The sequence below is a fragment of the Pyrus communis genome, chromosome 5 (genome assembly GCF_041283825.1).
Source record: "Pyrus communis isolate YQ-2024b chromosome 5, ASM4128382v1, whole genome shotgun sequence".
Classification (NCBI taxonomy): domain Eukaryota; kingdom Viridiplantae; phylum Streptophyta; class Magnoliopsida; order Rosales; family Rosaceae; genus Pyrus; species Pyrus communis.
In genome coordinates, this window is record NC_142569.1 from 31,274,934 (window position 1) to 31,292,943 (window position 18,010).

At 38.0% G+C, this 18,010-nt stretch overlaps 2 protein-coding genes across 2 annotated transcripts; one reads left to right on the forward strand and one right to left on the reverse strand.

Annotated features, from left to right (window-relative positions):
- The first annotated feature begins 6,167 nt into the window (after positions 1–6,167).
- On the forward strand, positions 6,168–12,220 carry LOC137725936 (SNARE associated Golgi protein family). The gene is made up of 4 exons (XM_068464782.2): positions 6,168–6,798; positions 8,057–8,327; positions 8,409–8,579; positions 11,772–12,220. The coding sequence occupies exons 1-4, from the start codon at positions 6,542–6,544 to the stop codon at positions 11,901–11,903; spliced, it is 831 nt and encodes a 276-aa protein (XP_068320883.2). The 5' UTR covers positions 6,168–6,541; the 3' UTR covers positions 11,904–12,220.
- Positions 12,221–12,950: 730 nt separating this feature from the next.
- LOC137722610 (calcium-dependent protein kinase 4) lies at positions 12,951–16,986 on the reverse strand. Its single transcript, XM_068461654.2, has 7 exons — positions 16,147–16,986; positions 15,312–15,455; positions 15,025–15,177; positions 14,795–14,910; positions 13,745–13,912; positions 13,380–13,604; positions 12,951–13,297 (listed from the first exon to the last, which is right to left on the reverse strand). Exons 1-7 carry the CDS (start codon positions 16,667–16,669, stop codon positions 13,139–13,141), a joined length of 1,488 nt encoding a protein of 495 aa, XP_068317755.1. The 5' UTR covers positions 16,670–16,986; the 3' UTR covers positions 12,951–13,138.
- Positions 16,987–18,010: the final 1,024 nt, after the last annotated feature.

Consider the following 18,010-nt stretch of genomic DNA (forward strand, 5'->3'; position numbering starts at 1 on the left):
TTTTTAGCGAAAAGTAAAACAGGCCTAAAGGGCCACTGCCATGTGGTCCAAGGTGTCAAAACGACAACGTTCCATGATATGTTCCACGTAACTAAGTTACAAGCCAACGCGGTGGTTCGGCGGTGGTGCCATGGTGGTGTGGCTACCGTGCCGCATAATCCCAGATTTCCAACCCCCCCCCCCCTTTTTCCGACATCTCTAGGGTTTAAAAAACCCTAAATTGCTTCTAATTTATTTATATGCTTTAACTCACGAATTCCACATAGCAATATAATTGCGTAAGGCATGAAACATATATATATATATATATATATATATATATATATATATATATCGGGAGGAAAATATAAATATAGGGGGTTCATGCATCAAAGGGAATGTTTTCATGCTTCGTGGACGTTTCAAATATCTTCCTTTATTTTAAGCGTACCTAATTGGCAGAAAATAAATAAAAGCCTTTGAATTTTGTAGAAAAAAGCCTCATCCTACAATCCTTCAGTTCCTTAACTTCTAGCAATAGCGTGCTGATAACGTGTTAAAGACCTATTTGATTAAACTATTCTAATGGAATAGAGAGAGGGAGGCAGGCGGCAATAAAAGAGAGAAGAGAGAGATTTAATTGTGAGGTATGTGTTTGTATCACCTCATTGTGCCTTTATTTATAGTAGTAGGATAGGATAAATCCTTACCCTTTTAGGATTACAACTCTAATATGATATTAACTACTAAAGGGAATATTCAAAGATATCCCTATATACACTATGATTTACACAATCATATTCCTATTCTAAATATGATTGCAACATAATTACTATTTTAAAAAAATTAAATAGTCTCATATTTCAAAATAAGAGTAAGTTGCCAATTCCCTTCTAAATTTTCACTTAGCTTTCAATTTTCCGCCTAAACTTTTCTATTGAAAAATCACCGACTTGAATTAATTTTTTTAGCTAATTTCTCCTTACAGTTAGTTTTTCATACATTCCATCCAAATTTTTGTTAAACGGAAGCATGTGTATAACATGTGACAATCCTTTGAGAGCATAAACGTGATTAAGCAAGACCTTCACACAATATACCATGTGCAGTCGCAGAATTGCAGAGTGGTCGTTTAGAAGTCTAGGGTTTTCACGCGATTTGCAAGGTGGGCTTTCACTGAAACTTGGGGGAAAATGATATTGCCTTTATCGATTTCATAGTTAGTTAATGGCAGATTCGACAAAATCAGTAAGATTATAAAAAGATTTGGGAGTTGAAGATGCATCTGGAGGTGCGAAATAAAGGGAATCATCCAAAGTATTGTAAGTATATTTAATCCCTTTTGTAATTGTTTGTTTAATAGGTGAATGTAGGCTTTACATGGCTTTTTCTCTATTCTAGGTATCAGATTACATGTTGGTATTCAAATGGTAGTCAAATGTATTCGTGGTCCTAAAGAAAAGCATGTTATACTTCACCATGGTAAGAAAAGGCAGAGAATGGGTGTGCTTAAGAGCTGGTAGCAATAAAAAAAAAAAATCATTCGATATGCCAGGCAACAATTGGATTTTTAATAATTAGGTGCTAGTGTTTTTGGGAAAAACGAACCCAGATAAAAACAAATAAAAAAAGTGTGAAGCCTAATTTATATATTGATATGCCATCCAACAATTGGATTTTTTTTTTAACAACTGTGTATTGAAATTGATCTTGCTAAAATGCTGGATTTTCAAAATTGATCTTGCAGAAGTGCGTAACATTTTAAAACTAATCTTGCAGAGTGTATGAATTGTCAAAATAAACTTGCAGAAATTAATTTTTAAGGATCTAAAATCGGTTTAAAGTTTTTTTTTTTTATAAATGATGTCAGTTTGTAGTTTTGGCTTGATTAAGTAACAAGTCTATTAGGGTATGGCCAAAGTTTTGTCTCTATAGTTAAAACTCCATGTAACTAATAGCTTGACTTATGGTATTTCTACTCTGAAGACATGGTGTTGGGTTTTCGGCCATGTAATTGGAATTTATTTAAGTTGAATAATTAAATACGGAGTTGAAATAATAAATAAGCATGTTATATGTAATTCGAATTCCATATATGGTTACTTGTAATCAATAAAGCAACAAAAAATGATGGCGAAGAGATTAACTTAGATGAATCCTTAGCATGTGTGCATTGCTTTGTAGGAATCATCCATGTACTTGTGTTCTTCCTCTTCATGATTCATCACAAGAAGCTCTTCAATGTTGAGTCTCCAAGAGTATTCACACTGATACACCAATGATGGGTGATGAAGCGAGAGATTCGATTGTGCTAGCAAGATCACTAACTTGAAACAATATTTTGGGCGACACACTATAGAATTTTCGGCTATGGTTTTCTCTCCTAGGGGACAAATCTTAGCATTTGATTAGGCATATATGAGAAAACACCTGTGAATTTATGCATCCTCTTGTCGCACCTCTATGGGCTTTGACATCATGGGCCTTGTCCCATGGATCTACACTTTTCCACTTGCCCACTTGAGCTTATAACTTGGACACTTTTTAATTAAAACCCAAAGTTTATTTTAATTTGATTCCACAAGTCGCAGCCTTCTTTAAGGAGCGATCAGGACCAAGCATGACAAGTATGGTATCTTCTTGCTTCCACCATTCTTCGTCTATCAAAAAGTTAGATTTGAAGCTATTTGCTTGGTCTTCAAGCAGTAATTGCTATTTGGGGTCATCGAGAGTCTTCCTAGCGTCATCTGCTAAACTGACTACCCCTGCCTTGTTAGATCATTTATTACCAGCATTTTCTTGGAGGGCTCCTGCTTCTTGGTAGAATCTGGCACCTTCGCTGCCCATTTTAGGTTCATGGTGATGTCTTTGCTGAATGGATGATTTGCTGGCTCTCGTATGAAAGTTATCCACGCGACCATTCTGTAGCAGTTAACAATATTGGCTTTCTCAATCTTAAAGCATTCAATATACCCCATGATAGACTCGTTGGGCTTCTTGACCATACTAAAGAGGTGATCAGATAATTTCTTGATAACTCGATAGGATGAGTATTCCTTCGTGAAGAAGACTAATCAGACAATTTCTTGATAACTTGTTAAACTTTTTACCCACATTAAAGAGGTGATCAAACAGTTCCTCAGATGAACCTCTATGTCATAGTGGGTCATTCAGAGCACCTTCAAACTTTAGTATAGGACTAGACCGACAAAGAAGTAAACAGCCTGAAAGAGGTCAGTAGGGAGTAGGTGCTCAGAGTAGTGAAGCTGGGACATCACATGGAGGTTCTAGTTAGTGGCCAGAGTTAGCGCACTTTTCGCCTTGGAGGTTGAGGCGAAGCTTGATGCAAGCACAAGTATGTTAAGTTTAGGGGACTAAACTCCTTTTAAGGGGAGCAGGATGTGAAATTCCATTCCCAAATTTTACTATTTAAATTTCGTATTCGTAGTTGATACGACTCCTTCCTAGTTTTGGCATTTATTTATTTTTATTTTGCAAAAAGACAAAAAGCCCCTATTGGGCTAAGTGGAGTTCTATGTGGGCATTTAAGCTCCTTTCATTTGTTCCCTCATTTCTTTGCATATTTGGATAGTACATGTGATACAAACACATAAGCGCAAACATAACAAAATCTGGAGTTAGAACGAAGATTCTACAAGGCTTTTACCATTAATTGGGCACATTTTCCTTGTCGTTTTCTAGCCTTATTTTGTGACTAGTGGGACCACACTTGGGACCCTTCTCTCTCTCTCTCTCTCTCTCTCCCCTAAGTTTCTCTCACCTTTTCTTCATCTTCTTTGCACCATGAGCCACACCACCATCACTTCTAATCTTTCAGTGAATTGATCACCAAACCATGACCAAAAAAATATCCTTCTCTTCGCGAGCTCAAAGATAAGCTTCAGATTGTGAGAAAAGGACTACGGGCTGATGTCCTAGGCACTCTGATAAGACAAGGTTTTATGACTAGTTTTTCAAGCACATCTCGTCCTTTTGGATGGTCCTAAGGCCATTATAGGACTACCCATTCTCCTTAGACTCAAATTCAAGCAACCTGAACTCGGCCCTACTTAGTTTCGAAGGAAACCTAGGACGTTGGTTTTAGGCTGAGACTTCTAGATGAATTTTAGGCCATTTCTGGCCATCTTTCGGATTCTAAATAGGTATAAACTTGTTCTCCTCTTCTCTAGCTTCATTTTGACAAAAAGATCATTGAATTTGATTAAGAATTGAACAAGTTATCGCTATATAAAGTTTTTTCCATAAATTCCAGTGAAAATTCCCATTTTTCGGGTGCCGGCAACCTAAGGAAGGATGAAGAAGAAGAATATTCCGTTAACAGTAACAAAATATTCTAGAATGCCAACAGGTTTGGAGTTAGTTTTCCGTTAATTTTTAGCAAAATATTCCATTTTTGGCATCCATTAATTCCACAATTTTAATCTAGTTTCTTAGTTGGTCGGCACAAAAACTTGCAATTAGGGTGGTTCTGACCATCAGATTGTCATGAATTGTTAGTATGTTGTTGCGGAAGCTTAAGTAGACCCCTAGGAAGTTATAGATAGGAAATATGATATGCAAATCTTCCGAATTGAATGACGTAGAGTTGTGGACTCTACCATTTACCTTTGACTGAAGGTTGACTTTTGGTCAACCTGTCCCGAATCATCTAGATTGTTGTAGAGGACGTGTACAAGATAGAATTCTGTGTTTTATCACTAGAATTATAAGACATGACTTGTGCTTTGTTCGAGGTGGCAATAATAGGTGAGCACCTTGATCGTTGTTCTAGGGTGTTTTATCGCAGACTCCAGGTGAGCGACTTTAATATATGTAGTATGGTTATTTCCTTGAAAATTGCCATACTTATATACTTAATGGATATGGCATTGCTTTACAAAATGTGTTCTATACTAAATTATTGCTTTTAAATTCAGTTGTCAATTTATTTTTATGAAATGTGATTTGACATGCATAATTGAAATGTTTGTGAAACATGAAGGCTAGTAGATGACCATTGACCCATTGTCATGGGGAGTTATCGCATCGAAAATATGTCATGGCTCGTTTCTTGAGCCATTCTAAACTAAGTTTTAGAATTCTACTCAGTTTTGTTGAGTTCTCTAGAACCGGGTTTCGTTGAATTGTCCAGAACTGTGCCTTCATTTGGATTTCGTTGAGTGGTCCAGAATCCTTCTTTTACGCGGTTTTGTTGAGTGGTCCGGAATTGTGTTCAGCTCAGATTTCGTTGAGTGGTCTGAAATCTCTCTTCCTATTGGGTTTCATTAAGTAGTCTAAAACCCTCATCCGCTTGGATTTCGTTGAGTGGTCCGGAATTGTATTTCCTGCTTCGTTCTGTTGAGTGGTTTGGAACCTATCTATGTTGGAGTTTTTTGAGTGGTCTGGAATCCTATCTCTTGTTTACTTTCATTGAGTTGGTCCAAAACCCTGCATTCATTGGTTTCCGTTAAGTTGGTTCGAGGGTCCCACTTCATTTCGGTTTCTTTGAGTTGGTTTAGAATATGGAACTTGTGAAGTTGTAGGCTTCAGCTGAACTATGTCACTCTAGCTTGAGTTTTCTAAGTATTTATGAACTAGAGATTTGAGAACCTTTGTGGTTTGGTTTAGAAAAGTCGATGCATGTTTGAGTGATTCTTTTGGAATTTCGAGCAAATTATTTATGATGTTATAAAATATGATTTCATGAATAATGATGTTTTTAAACTATGATCGGTGGACATGTTTTATGATTGTCATATACCTTGAATTATTGTCACCCAAGCTTCGCATCTTATCCATGTTGTTGCCTTGCCAGGTGCACCACTTTTACAGTGTAGGGGCAATCATGCAGGAGACAAGTTTGTGTAGATACGAAGAGCTTTTGGGGTTGTAGTCAGGAGTGAGTTAGCTTAAAGTGATTAGGTTATCCCTGTATCTTTTCTTATATTATTTCGAGAACTATATGTTTGGTGCCTATGGGCATGTTACTCTAGAGAGCTTTATGAGCTTTTTGTTGTACAATTGTCTTAGACATATTATTGTTGTATTGTTTCTTTTTCTTACTTTTTTTTTATATGAAATCAGAGAATTCTAAAGGTGCAATAACCCATCACCAAATGTCTAGTTGTAGGATAATCGGCCCAAAAAAAAGAAATAAAATATTAAATCGTTAATGTTCAAAATAGGCTTTGGACCAATAACTATTTTTATCAATTTTGATTGCAAGTTGAACAATCGCTTTGGCTAAAAAAAGCCAATTTCATTTTTCATTCGCTTACCATTATTTTAGTTGCTTGTCAACCTAAACTGAATCTGATTTTTGAACACCAATACAGAAGAATTGAATCTCCACTTCAAAACCATATTCAATTCCCAAATTTGAATCGAAGAATTTGATCCGCAACATGTGTCTGTCTCGGATTTGATTGATGTGGGTCGCATTCTAAAAACTCAGTTCGACCTTCTTGACAACGAAACGAAGACGCAAAATTTGTCGATGAATGAGTGTTATTATTGAAGTGGCCCCTTATCATCTTCCTGTCGGTGCTGGTGCAATCCGTACATGGCGGCTCCGAGAAATCTGGCGGGGGACGCCGGGAGGCTGCCTGTGGACGAGGAGAATCCCAAGGAGGACGATTGGTCCACCGGCAAGAGGCCCAAGTCCGATAGGTTTCCGCTGTCGCGGTGGGAATTCGCAGCGGCACTCGGCGTTTTCTTGGTCTTCTCTACCGGTCTCTGCTGCGTCTACTTGACCATGCCCGCCGCCGAGTACGGTAAACTCAAGCTGCCGCGCTCCGTCGCCGATCTTCGCTTGCTCAAGTACGTCCCTCATTTCACGATTCAATCAAATTCTCATTTGGATTTGTTCATATTTTTGGAAATATATGATAATCTAGTTGTGTTGTGATGGGTTATTGAGATTTTGTTAAGATTAATTTGATAATTGCGGAAGATATGATTATGTGGGCTGCTTGTTATTGTACCTTTGGATTAACATCTGAGTTGCTTTTCTCTTTCTCTGATTTGCATAAGATAGTGTCACATATGTTCAGTTGATTTGGAATTCGAAAAAAAAATTATGAAACAAGTAGAATTCAAACGTCGATAGGGCTTATTTTCAGTCACTATGTCATCTAATTCACCTCTGCACGGTTTAGGATGTTGGTTCACATGCATACTTGAAGACTTTGGTAGAATGAGAATATAGAAAGAACTTTCATTTAGACTGCCATTTTGCATTTTAGACTTTACAGAAAGAATTTATCTTACCCGCGATAACTCAATATGGAAAGTTTTACGTGAATGTTTCTGTAAAGAAAGTTTAAGCTGGGTGTGAGATATCTGCCCTGAACTTCCCTATTATAACTCCTGAAGTTATAAGTAATTCATCCATAAGCTGAAAATTTTGATTTCTGCAAGTTTTTATGCAAATTTTTCCTAATATAAAGGTGAAGTACATAGATGATGAGCTGTCCTCAAATTAAACAAAAGGAAAGAAATCATAAATGGAGCATCAACCATAAGGGTACCAGTGTAAGACTGTTCTTTAGGAACATAAAAACCCAATGACCACAACTACAAAAAGAAAAAGGAAAAATATGTTCTCTTCAAACTATTGCGATATGGAAGCCTGAACCGAAAGTCAATAGTATCTCAAATCTCATCTCTCCATTGTCTCCTTTAGAACAACCTTGGCTTTCTTTCCATTTGTAGAGAACCCTATGTGTGACCAAGAGAACACATTTCCAAAATGTTCATGCTCACTTACTAAGACCATATCTCGTGACTTAAGTTTCCAACATTTGGAGGAGAACTGAAGGGAAGTCATTCATTTCAAACAGCCGCTTCCAAATCCTAGAAGCGACTGGGGGAACCTATATTCCACATCATTTTTTCACATGACACACCATCAGAGAGACTGACACAGTTTTGGCCTATTCCTTGAAGTAATGTCATGTTTTCACTTTTGTGTGTCTATTTTATCCAGTACTGTGGCCTCTATGGTCCCCATTTAACATTAGTCACTTCCCCTGAATGCTTGTTTTGATTTTTTAATATTTTTTATAATCTTTTGCAGAGACAATCTGGCAACATATGCCAATGATTATCCAGCACAATTTATTCTGGGTTACTGCTCTACTTACATCTTCATGCAGACTTTTATGATTCCTGGGACAATTTTTATGTCATTGCTAGCTGGAGCTCTTTTTGGCGTAATCAGAGGCCTTATCTTGGTTGTCTGCAACGCTACAGCTGGAGCGTCATCCTGCTTCTTTTTGTCTAAGTTAATTGGAAGGCCTTTGGTTAGTTGGTTGTGGCCAGAAAGGTTGAGATTTTTTCAGGCAGAGGTACTTCTTATTACTTTGTTAAATTTGGTCAATTCTGCTATCGTTCTTCCACTACTTTAACCTTAAATTTTGTGCACCCAGATTGCAAAGCGTAGGGAAAAGCTGCTAAATTACATGCTTTTTCTTAGGATAACTCCAACCTTGCCGAACCTTTTCATCAACTTGGCATCTCCAATTGTTGATATACCGTTTCATATTTTCTTTCTGGCGACTTTTGTTGGTCTTATTCCAGCATCTTATATCACAGTCAGGGTAAGTTCTTTCTACTCATTAAATGACGAAATTCTATTTTCTGTAAAATAAATGGAACTTTCTCATCTTACTATCTGGTTGTTTTGGTGTCTGTATATGGGCCTTGCTATACTTTTTAGTAACGAATTTGTCCAATAAAATAGTTAAACAGTCCACACTGCTTAGATTAGTTCTGGGCAGCATTTTACTTCATTGTTTTGTTATGCTATAGGAGGTTTTGGACTTGAAGGCCTTGAAGTATGTCATATTTAGAGGCAGTAATCCATAATCGTTGATGCTGTGGTGGGGATTGGTCAGAGAAGCATGGGTCGATTGGGTTATTATTTTTGAGTTACGTTCAAACATTTTTTGTCAAAAGTATGTCTTTTGGTGGTAAAGGGACAGAATTCTGTGGAATGTCCCTCTTTTAACTATCTCTTGGGTAATGTGGTTGGACAGAAATATAAGAACATGTGTGGAGTTTGGCTGTGGCTTCTTTAGGGAGTATAATGGGGATCTACAATAGAATCCTTGGGGAAAAAAGGTTAAGTTTTGGGTGTTCTATGTATTATTGCTTTCTTGGGTAATCATATGAGCTTAACTTCCTTGTAGTATCTGTACTGTGGTTTCTTGCTTTCTCCAACCTTTAGAGATCTTGCATATTCTTTAATTTTATTAGAAGGGGGAGCTGCCATAGGATAGTTTTTAGAGTTGTATTGCAATGTTAGAGTTGTAATTATGGATTTGGTTTTAGGTTTGTATCATATAATGGGTGGACCTCTGGTTTACTAAGTTTTGCATCGCAATTGTAGCTTTTTAATAAAATTCTATTTCTCACATTTGTGGAGTCTGGAAAACACAGGGTAACGCCAGTGGATTGCAGAAGAAACTTAGTAGATATGTGTTTTGTTGTCTTATCTTTACTCTGAAGTGTGATTCACAGTCACGTGGGATATTTAGATTGTAAGGTCTTCAACCAACTGCTGGCTAAGGTAGCCTGCTGGGAGGTCAGGCAACTGAGCCACTGAAGAAATCAACCAACTATGTTGGTTGACCTCCATTACTGAAAAAGTTCTGGTTTTGGTTCTTCTCTTTTGACAACGTGTCTTGTCCAACTCCCATTTACTTGGGAGTCCCCTTTACTCCTAGGGTCCAAGATATAAGTGAACTAGTTTTAATCAAAGTACTAGGCTATCTAGCCAGTCTAAGCTTATAGTGTGGTAAACTCTCCTATTAGCAAGATCTTGCAATAATTTGATGTTATATTGATCGAGGCCTTCAAGCTTCTTGCAGATGCTCATGATGTCTTCAATGAATACCTAAATCTGGATCCAAGTCTTTCATGAAATTTGCAAATTTTATAGGCCTTTTCTTTTGGTTGGAAAAGTTCTAGACCTACCTCATGGTGTCAAAAAAATTTATTTTTGAATACAATAAATCATAAAGATAACAAATTGACTAATTTATAGTAAACATAAAGTGAATAGAAATTTTTATATCGTTGCGATGAATTAAGGGGTATCAGTAAAGTTGTTATTGTCATGTTCACTGTGCTGTATAATTAGATGTAGGACTTGCTATGTTTGGAGGTTGATTTGTCCATGTGAGATAGACAACAACAACAACAACAACAACAACAACAAAGCCTTTTCCCACTAAATGGGGTCAGCTATATGAATTCTAGAACACCACTGCGCTCAGTTCTGTGTCATGTCTTCCGTTAGATCCAAGTACTCTAAGTCTCGTCTTAGAGTCTCTTCCAAAGTCCTTCTAGGTCTTCCTCTACCCCTTCAGCCCTGAACCTCTGTCCCGTAATCACATCTTCTAACTAGAGCGTCAGTAGGCCTTCGTTTCACATGTCCAAACCACCGTAAACAATTTTCTCTCATCTTTTCTTCAATTTTGGCTACTCTTACTTTACCTCGGATGTCCTTATTCCTAATCTTATCCTTTCTCGTGTGTCCACACATCCCATGAAGCATTCTCATCTCCGCTATACCCATTTTATGTACGTGTTGATGCTTCACCGCCCAACATTTCATGCCATAAAGCATTGCCGGCATTATTGCCATCCTATAAAATTTTCCCTTGAGCTTCAGTGGCATTCGACGGTCACACAACACGCTGGATGCACTCTTCCACTTCATCCATCCAACTTGTATTCTATGGTTGAGGTCTCCATCCAACTCTTCGTTCTTTTGCAAGATAGATTCTAGGTAGCGAACGCAGTTGCTCTTTGGTACTTCCTGATCTCCAATCCTCACCCCTAACTCATTTGAGCCTCCGTTTGCACTGAACTTGCACTCCGTATACTCTGTCTTTGACCGACTTAGGTGAAGACCTTTAGATTGCAACACTTCTCTCCAAAGGTTAAGCTTCGCATTTACTCCTTCCCGAGTTTCATCTATCAACACTATATCGTCTGCGAAAAGCATACACCAAGGAATACCATCTGGAATATGTCCCGTTAACTCATCCATTACCAATGCAAAAAGGTAAGGACTTAAAGATGAGCCTTGACATAACCCTACTATTATGGGGAAGCTTTCGGTTTGTCCTTCATGAGTTCTTATGGCAATGGCAGTCCTTGCTCCATCATACATATCCTTTATAACTTGGATATATGCTACTCGTACTCCATGTGAGATAGGCCATGATAATTAAACCTTATTCAGTTAGATTGCAGCGGATGTTTCTGTTGGACCTATCATGATGGTTTGTGTTTTTTCGCCCGACAGCTATAGAATTTAATAACTTCACTAACAATATTGTCAATATGTTTGAAGAGAGCTTTTGGATAAACATCAAGTATATATCTACTTAGAATTGCTTTCTTACATGTATTTATGTGTTGTCCCTCTCCAAATAAAAATATGACGGATTAAATTGATTTTCATCATGCTAACTTGTGTGCCTTGTTGTATGGTCACTTTGTTTGCTGCGTTGATCATAATAATAAAATAGAGCTTTGTTGCACATAGAAAAGGCATCACAATTGTGACCAAATCAAGATACACATAAACAGAACATCTGATCCCATTGCTTTATAGTGTAGTTGACATCCTAATTAATGCAGGTCATATTTGAACTGTTTGGTTACAACCGAACATCTTGGACTGTCAGAAATCTGTTTTTCAATTTAACACATGACAGCTTCTTTTCGTGAAATGTTTTCGTTGTAGTAATCGATAGCTGCTCATTTTGTTTTTCCAGGCTGGCCTTGCTCTTGGAGATCTCAAGTCCGTCAAGGATCTCTATGATTTTAAAACTCTGTTTGTGCTTTTCCTCATTGGTTCTGTGATTATACTTCCGACCGTTTTGAAGAGGAAGCGAATCTATGAATGAAAGTTCCGGTGTTGGGGACTCCATTCCATACTTCTGTCCAGAAGGCAGCTCGTGTAGTCTGACAGCTAAATAGTGCAAATGTTACAGTATGGTGAAGCTTAATTTTTCCAGGACCCAGAAGGGAGTGTCTGTTTTTCGATATAGGCTCTTCAAAGCATTCTTTACTAGGTAATGTATTGTTACAGAGTTAAAAATGATGTTTCGAAAGCTGCTGTGCGAAAATATTTATGAATTTATCATTGCTTTAGGCTCGTGTAACATTGATAGTCCTTGTAACATGGTTTACAATTATATAGCAAATCTTATATTTTTTTTCCGATGTGGTTGCCCTTTTTGTTAGTTGGAACTGCTATACTTTTCTATATGGTTAACCATTTCAGGTCCAGTGGAAGTTTGAAAAAGTGTTGATTTATACGTTTTTAAGTTGTAACTGAATGCAATGAGGATGATATGTGGAAATTGAAATGGTTAAATATTAAGGAAATTGTGATTCAAATGGGATTGGAGAAATTTTTGTATACAGCAGTGGGACGAGTTTCCTCATACGTACTTGCCAGGATTGCCTTGGATCGTTGGCTAATTATTTACTATCGGACATTGTTGACCTCCTGCCCAAGTCACCAATGTTGGAAAGGTCGTCTGCGGTTCAAATAACAGTGTTTAAAGATGAAAGAACATTTTGGGTTTAAAAACTTCACAAAACATCAATCTTCAGAAAATAGCGTTAAAAGATTCTTCTACAAAAGTTGCTTGAGCAATCTTTCCCAGAACTCTACGTTAATGATTCTCCTACAAAAGCGGCTTGAGCCATCTTTCACAAAAAGCTGTTAAAGCAACTTGAGGGGGGAGTTAATTAGGTTCATTGAACAATTTGGCTCATTAAATCCTATACATAGATTTGTTGACTCTTCTACATTAGGTTCATTGTGGCCAAGGGAGGCTAAAATGCCTTTGTGAGTTTTCCCGGCCCCCGGAAGGGGTGGATAACCGTAACTTGCCACCAGTTGTCCCCCTTTTTAAAGAGAAAAAAACTAAAACAAGTCAAAATTTTCTCTCCAAAAGACAATTAGCAATGAGATTACCACGTATTAAGCTCTAACAAGGCCACTTTGTATACATATAAAGCAAAACCCTTGGAATTAATCAGGCAGCACAAGATTAAGAAACGTAAGCTATTCATCAGTTCCTTTTACAAATTGAATGCTTACAAGAAATTGCATTTCTCTGTTACTATCTCATTCTCCAGCAGACGAAGACGTAGACTGATCTTTTATTCCGAAAGCGTCACCCAAATTAAAGTTCAAATTGTTTCTCATGGTTCTGCTCCTCCCAATTCCTCCATCACCCCCCTTCCTCATCATTGCAGCAAACTCCCCATAATCGATACGCCCATCCTGCCAAACTTATGCATTTAGGCTTCCGAAACTTGAATAATACTATTTCTCATCGAAATAAAAAATGAAACTAAACACTTACATTGTCTTCATCAATCTCTTTGACAATTTCATCCAGATGAACGTCACCTAGACCAAACTCCTTGCAAGCCTGTTGAAGCTCATCGACGGTAATATATCCACTGCCATCTTTGTCAAAAAAGGAAAAGGCTGCAATCAAATTCTCCTCTCTTTCCATCTTGTTTAAGTGCAAGGTAGCAGCAAGAAATTCGCCATAGTCTATTGTTCCGCTGTTGTCTATATCAGCCTGCCAACATTGCCGAAGCAAAAATCATTTTGTGAGGGTCATTCGTGTTAATAGCGTTGGAGATCTAATAAAAACTTAAATGGGAGGATATTAAAACTTCATAATATGCAGCCACAGTTTATGGGGATCAATCTATTAACTGCTTCCATAAGAGACTTGATTTCAGACTCCATTAGCTCCGAGCCCACTTTTTTCAATCCTTCTTTAAGTTCCTCAAATGTTATTGTCCCGCTGCTATCTGTGTCAATCATTTTGAACAGCTCTTTTAAACCACCAATCTCTTCTTCTGACAGTCTTTCCGCTATCACCTGCGCAAAGAAAACAAGAATGTCACAGTGATACACATTACACCATCACCAAAACAAAAAAGTGGGCACAGTAGAAGAAGCAACAAATCGCTGTCATCAGAAATATCAGAGATAATTGAGTGAAAACTCCAGACGTTCTGGTTAGAACTTTACCTTAACCATAACTGATTGAGATATATAAATCGTTAGTGTCTGCCAACTTCACTATGGCCAGAAGTTGCATATTTAGTGGTTAGAGAATTGAACAGTAAGTGAGAGGTCTTCCCTCACTCTCACGTCTCAAAACCTTTATTACAACAACAAATACTCTCACAAGTCACAGCATACACTCATCTTGTGAAGTTGATACGAAAAATATATGATAAAAACATGTGTATTACAAGGAGAGTGACAAGTTTTGAACAAATCAAAAGCGATATTTCTGCTTAGACCAACCATTATATAATACAATGTACACTGCAAACAAACATTTCTTGATCATTGGCAAACAAACATTCCATTGGTTGCATAAGAATTATTCTGCAGTAAAATTTGGTATACTATAGATTTTTCAACTCCATTCAAAGATGAATGCAATGCATAAATGGAGTTTCGATCTGGAAACTATAAAAACTGTGTTTCTTGGTTACAGACAACGTTTTCAAGGTGAAATGAACTCCCAAGTTCCATCCCGTATCGTATTACTTCCATTTTAAAAACTACTGGTTACTAAAGTTATGTAATTATTTGTTATCTCAGAAATAGCCTTGAAAGAGATTGGAGTGTAACTCTCATATTGGATGATAAATGAATTTACCAATTACTGCCAGGGTGCTGCGTAAAATGAAATAGAATGATCGATCTATAAAAAGATGATAATGGTTAAACATTTGCAAGACATACACGGAGTGCCATCTTCTTAAGCTTATTCATTGCTGAGAACTGCTTGAGGCGGGACAGAACCGCAGAATCTAGTGGTTTATCTGGGGCAACTCTGTCGTCTACAATCCAGGGGTGACCTGAAACGATCCATTTTAGAGTTCAACGCAGCTAGCATTTTGGATATAACCTTATCTATGCAACTATCACATAAAACTTAATTGGCATTGTAAAGTAGGTATTAAACCACTCACATAGGACTTCATGGGCAGAGATTCTTTTCTTCGGGTGCCTCTCAAGCATCTTATACATGAGATCTTTCGCACTTTCTGAAATATTAGGCCACGGCTCAGATTCAAAATCTATTTTGCCATGCAAAATCTGTCTGAAGATCCCTGATTCAGTTTCTGCAGATACATATTGAAAAATTAATCAACTCACAATATAGCAAAACAATCAAACGTAATAATAAAGGTATGCCTCACTGATATTGGTGTGATAGTCCAGAGTGCAAGAGATTGTAACCGTAGAGGATCACTACCTGCCCAAAAAGGAGGAACCCCGCTTAGGAGGATGTAAAGTATCACACCAGCACTCCATACATCCACTTCGGGTCCATAAATCTTGGACAACACCTCAGGTGCAACATAATAGGGACTCCCAACTATGTCATAGAAATATTGTCCTGGAACAAGAAAAGGTAGAGCAGAGCACGTAACCAACCATCTTTATGCATGATAAAAACACCATTCAAGCTTCAACGGGGAGAAAGAGAAGAACACAAGGTAGAACCGCATTTGATACAGGATAGTGATGGCATCAATTGTATACCGGTTTGAAAACCAAAACGAAAAAACAAAGCATTATTCTGGTAAAGTAATACATTCGAAATTGTGTTTATGTAAACGGACTGTCTTAGACATAGAGATTGATGAGTAATTTCGAACCAAAAAGACATTAAAACTGTTGAATCTAGCGATGCAATATAGAATCAGGCTTGAAAGGAAAGAAATTTCTAAATAAATCTAGCAACCTCCAAATATGGCATGGAGAAAAATACAATATCGGGGAAATAGCTCCTGTCTTCTCCCTTTTAGGCGGAGCAGCGGGGTTTATGTTTGTTCAACATATCCAAGACTAGGTAGAGAAACAATCTATAACCAATAACAGTATGGATGTATAAGTCAAGCAACCCTAAAGATTGAGTACGCAACAAGGCACGAGAAATCTAATTCAGCAAAATTAACGAGTTGAAGAAATAATCAGAAACATTCTCAAAATTGATGGCAGACCAACATTTCCAATTCCAATTCTAATAAAAAGAAGGAACAGGTAAAAGTGGATCTGATCTGGAAATGAAAGGAAGGAAGCTGAACCTGGCTTATAGAAGACGGACAAGCCGAAATCGGTGGCTTTGAGCGTGGCATCATCGGAAGGCGTGTCGAACAAGAAATTCTCCGGCTTGAGATCGCGGTGCATGACGCCGAGGGAGTGGCAGCCCTCCACCACCCCAACGATGGTCTTGATGAGCTTGGCCGCCTCCCTCTCGCTGTAATGCCCCTTCTTGACGATCCTATCAAACAGCTCGCCGCCGGCGCAGAGCTCCATGACGAGGTGCACGAAGACGGAGTCCTCGTAGGTGCCCTTGATCTGGACGACGCTGGGGTGCTCGGAGAGATGGTGCATGATCTGAATCTCCCTCCAGACGTCGTCGTAGTCCTCCTGGCAGAGGAGCTTGCGCTTGGGGATGGACTTGCAGGCGTAGTGGGCGCCGGTGGGCTTGTGGGTGCAGAGGTAGGTGGTGCCGAATTGTCCCTGGCCCAATTTCTTGCCCATCAGGTAATGGTCTCTCAGCCGCGGCGTTTCGTACGGCAATACTGAATGCGATCCTTTCTTCATTCTTTCGACTCGATTCTCCGATGACGATGAATTTCTTCTGATTTTTTTAGTTTTTAATTTTTATTTTTGATTTGTGATTCGATCGTTTTCCATGCTTCTCCTTCGCCTCTGAAACTGTTATTTCTGTTTGTTTCTATATCTCTCTCTTCTTTCTCTCTCCTTGTGTGCTTGTGGATTATGGTTGATCACTATACGACCACTCTCCCTCAATTGTTATTTATCATTATTATTTATATTAATATTTTGTTTCTTGGTGGGGAAGTAAGATTGGAGAGAGGGAGAGGATGTGAGTTTGTTAAATTTGTTTGTTTTGTGGTGTAACGAACCGTATTCAGCTTCAGCTTTGTTGCGCGCGCCTTCTCTCTCTCCTCTCCTCTCCTCAACCCACATACGTTCCCTCCACGTTAGCAATTCATAAATACGACAAAGGAAGAAAATTCCTCTATTAACTTGACATCCGACCGTAGAAAAACGTATTTGGCGCGACTTAACGTTCATTCATCCTCAAATGTATAATAATATACATACGTATCGTTTAGTCCTTTATATAATGAACTTAATGTAGAAGAGTCAATAAATCTAAGTAAAACAATTAATGAGCCTAATTGTTCAATGAACCTAATTAACACTCTCGTTCAAGTTGGATAGAAATTGCATTAACATATTTCTGTGAAAGCTGATTCAAGCTACTTTTGTAGGAGAATGGAGAGGCTTTTAACACTCCATCTCAAGTTGGAGAATGAAGGTAGAGAACTCCCAATTTGCGTATCATAACCAAGACCTTCTCCTTGCCAAAGGCTTTGTAAAAACATCTCCTAGCTATTGCGAAGATGCTTTATGTCGAGTAGCAATCGTGCCATCAATTATCTTGTCTCGAATAAAATGACAATCCATCTCACTATGTTGTGTCCTCTTTTTAAAAACTAGATTTGCCGCTATATGTAAAGCAGCTTGATTACCACAATATAAACGTGAAACTCCTGAATAAGTCAACTGTAAATCTTCCAATAAAAATCTCAATTATGTGACCTCATAACAAAGTGTCTGCCATTGCCTTATACTCAACCTCGGTAGAGGATAAGGAAACGGTCTTCTGTTTCTTTGTGCACCAAAAGATGAAAACATTACCACAAAAAAAAAATTAAAAAAAAAAAACAACACAATACCCAGTGGTGGAACGACAAGTCATGGGACAACCAGCCCAATCTAAATCACAAAAAGCAACTGAATTTAGTTATTGAGCATATCCATGTAAGGTTGTCATGGTTCATGCATAAAACGGCTAAGAACAAGTACGAAATAAGTATATCCGAACAAGTGATAGTGACACAAATTAGTCGG

Coding starts and splice junctions, on each gene's coding strand:
- LOC137722610 (XM_068461654.2), bottom strand. CDS start 16,669: ATGAAGAAAGGATCGCATTCAGTATTGCCGTACGAAACGCCGCGGCTG. Junction 15,456..16,146: donor GTCCGTCTTCTATAAGCCAG/GTTCAGCTTCCT, acceptor TTCTTGTTCCAG/GACAATATTTCTATGACATA. Junction 13,913..14,794: donor TTAAGAAGATGGCACTCCGT/GTATGTCTTGCA, acceptor TTCTTTGCGCAG/GTGATAGCGGAAAGACTGTC.
- LOC137725936 (XM_068464782.2), top strand. CDS start 6,542: ATGGCGGCTCCGAGAAATCTGGCGGGGGACGCCGGGAGGCTGCCTGTG. Junction 8,328..8,408: donor TGAGATTTTTTCAGGCAGAG/GTACTTCTTATT, acceptor TTGTGCACCCAG/ATTGCAAAGCGTAGGGAAAA. Junction 8,580..11,771: donor CATCTTATATCACAGTCAGG/GTAAGTTCTTTC, acceptor TTGTTTTTCCAG/GCTGGCCTTGCTCTTGGAGA.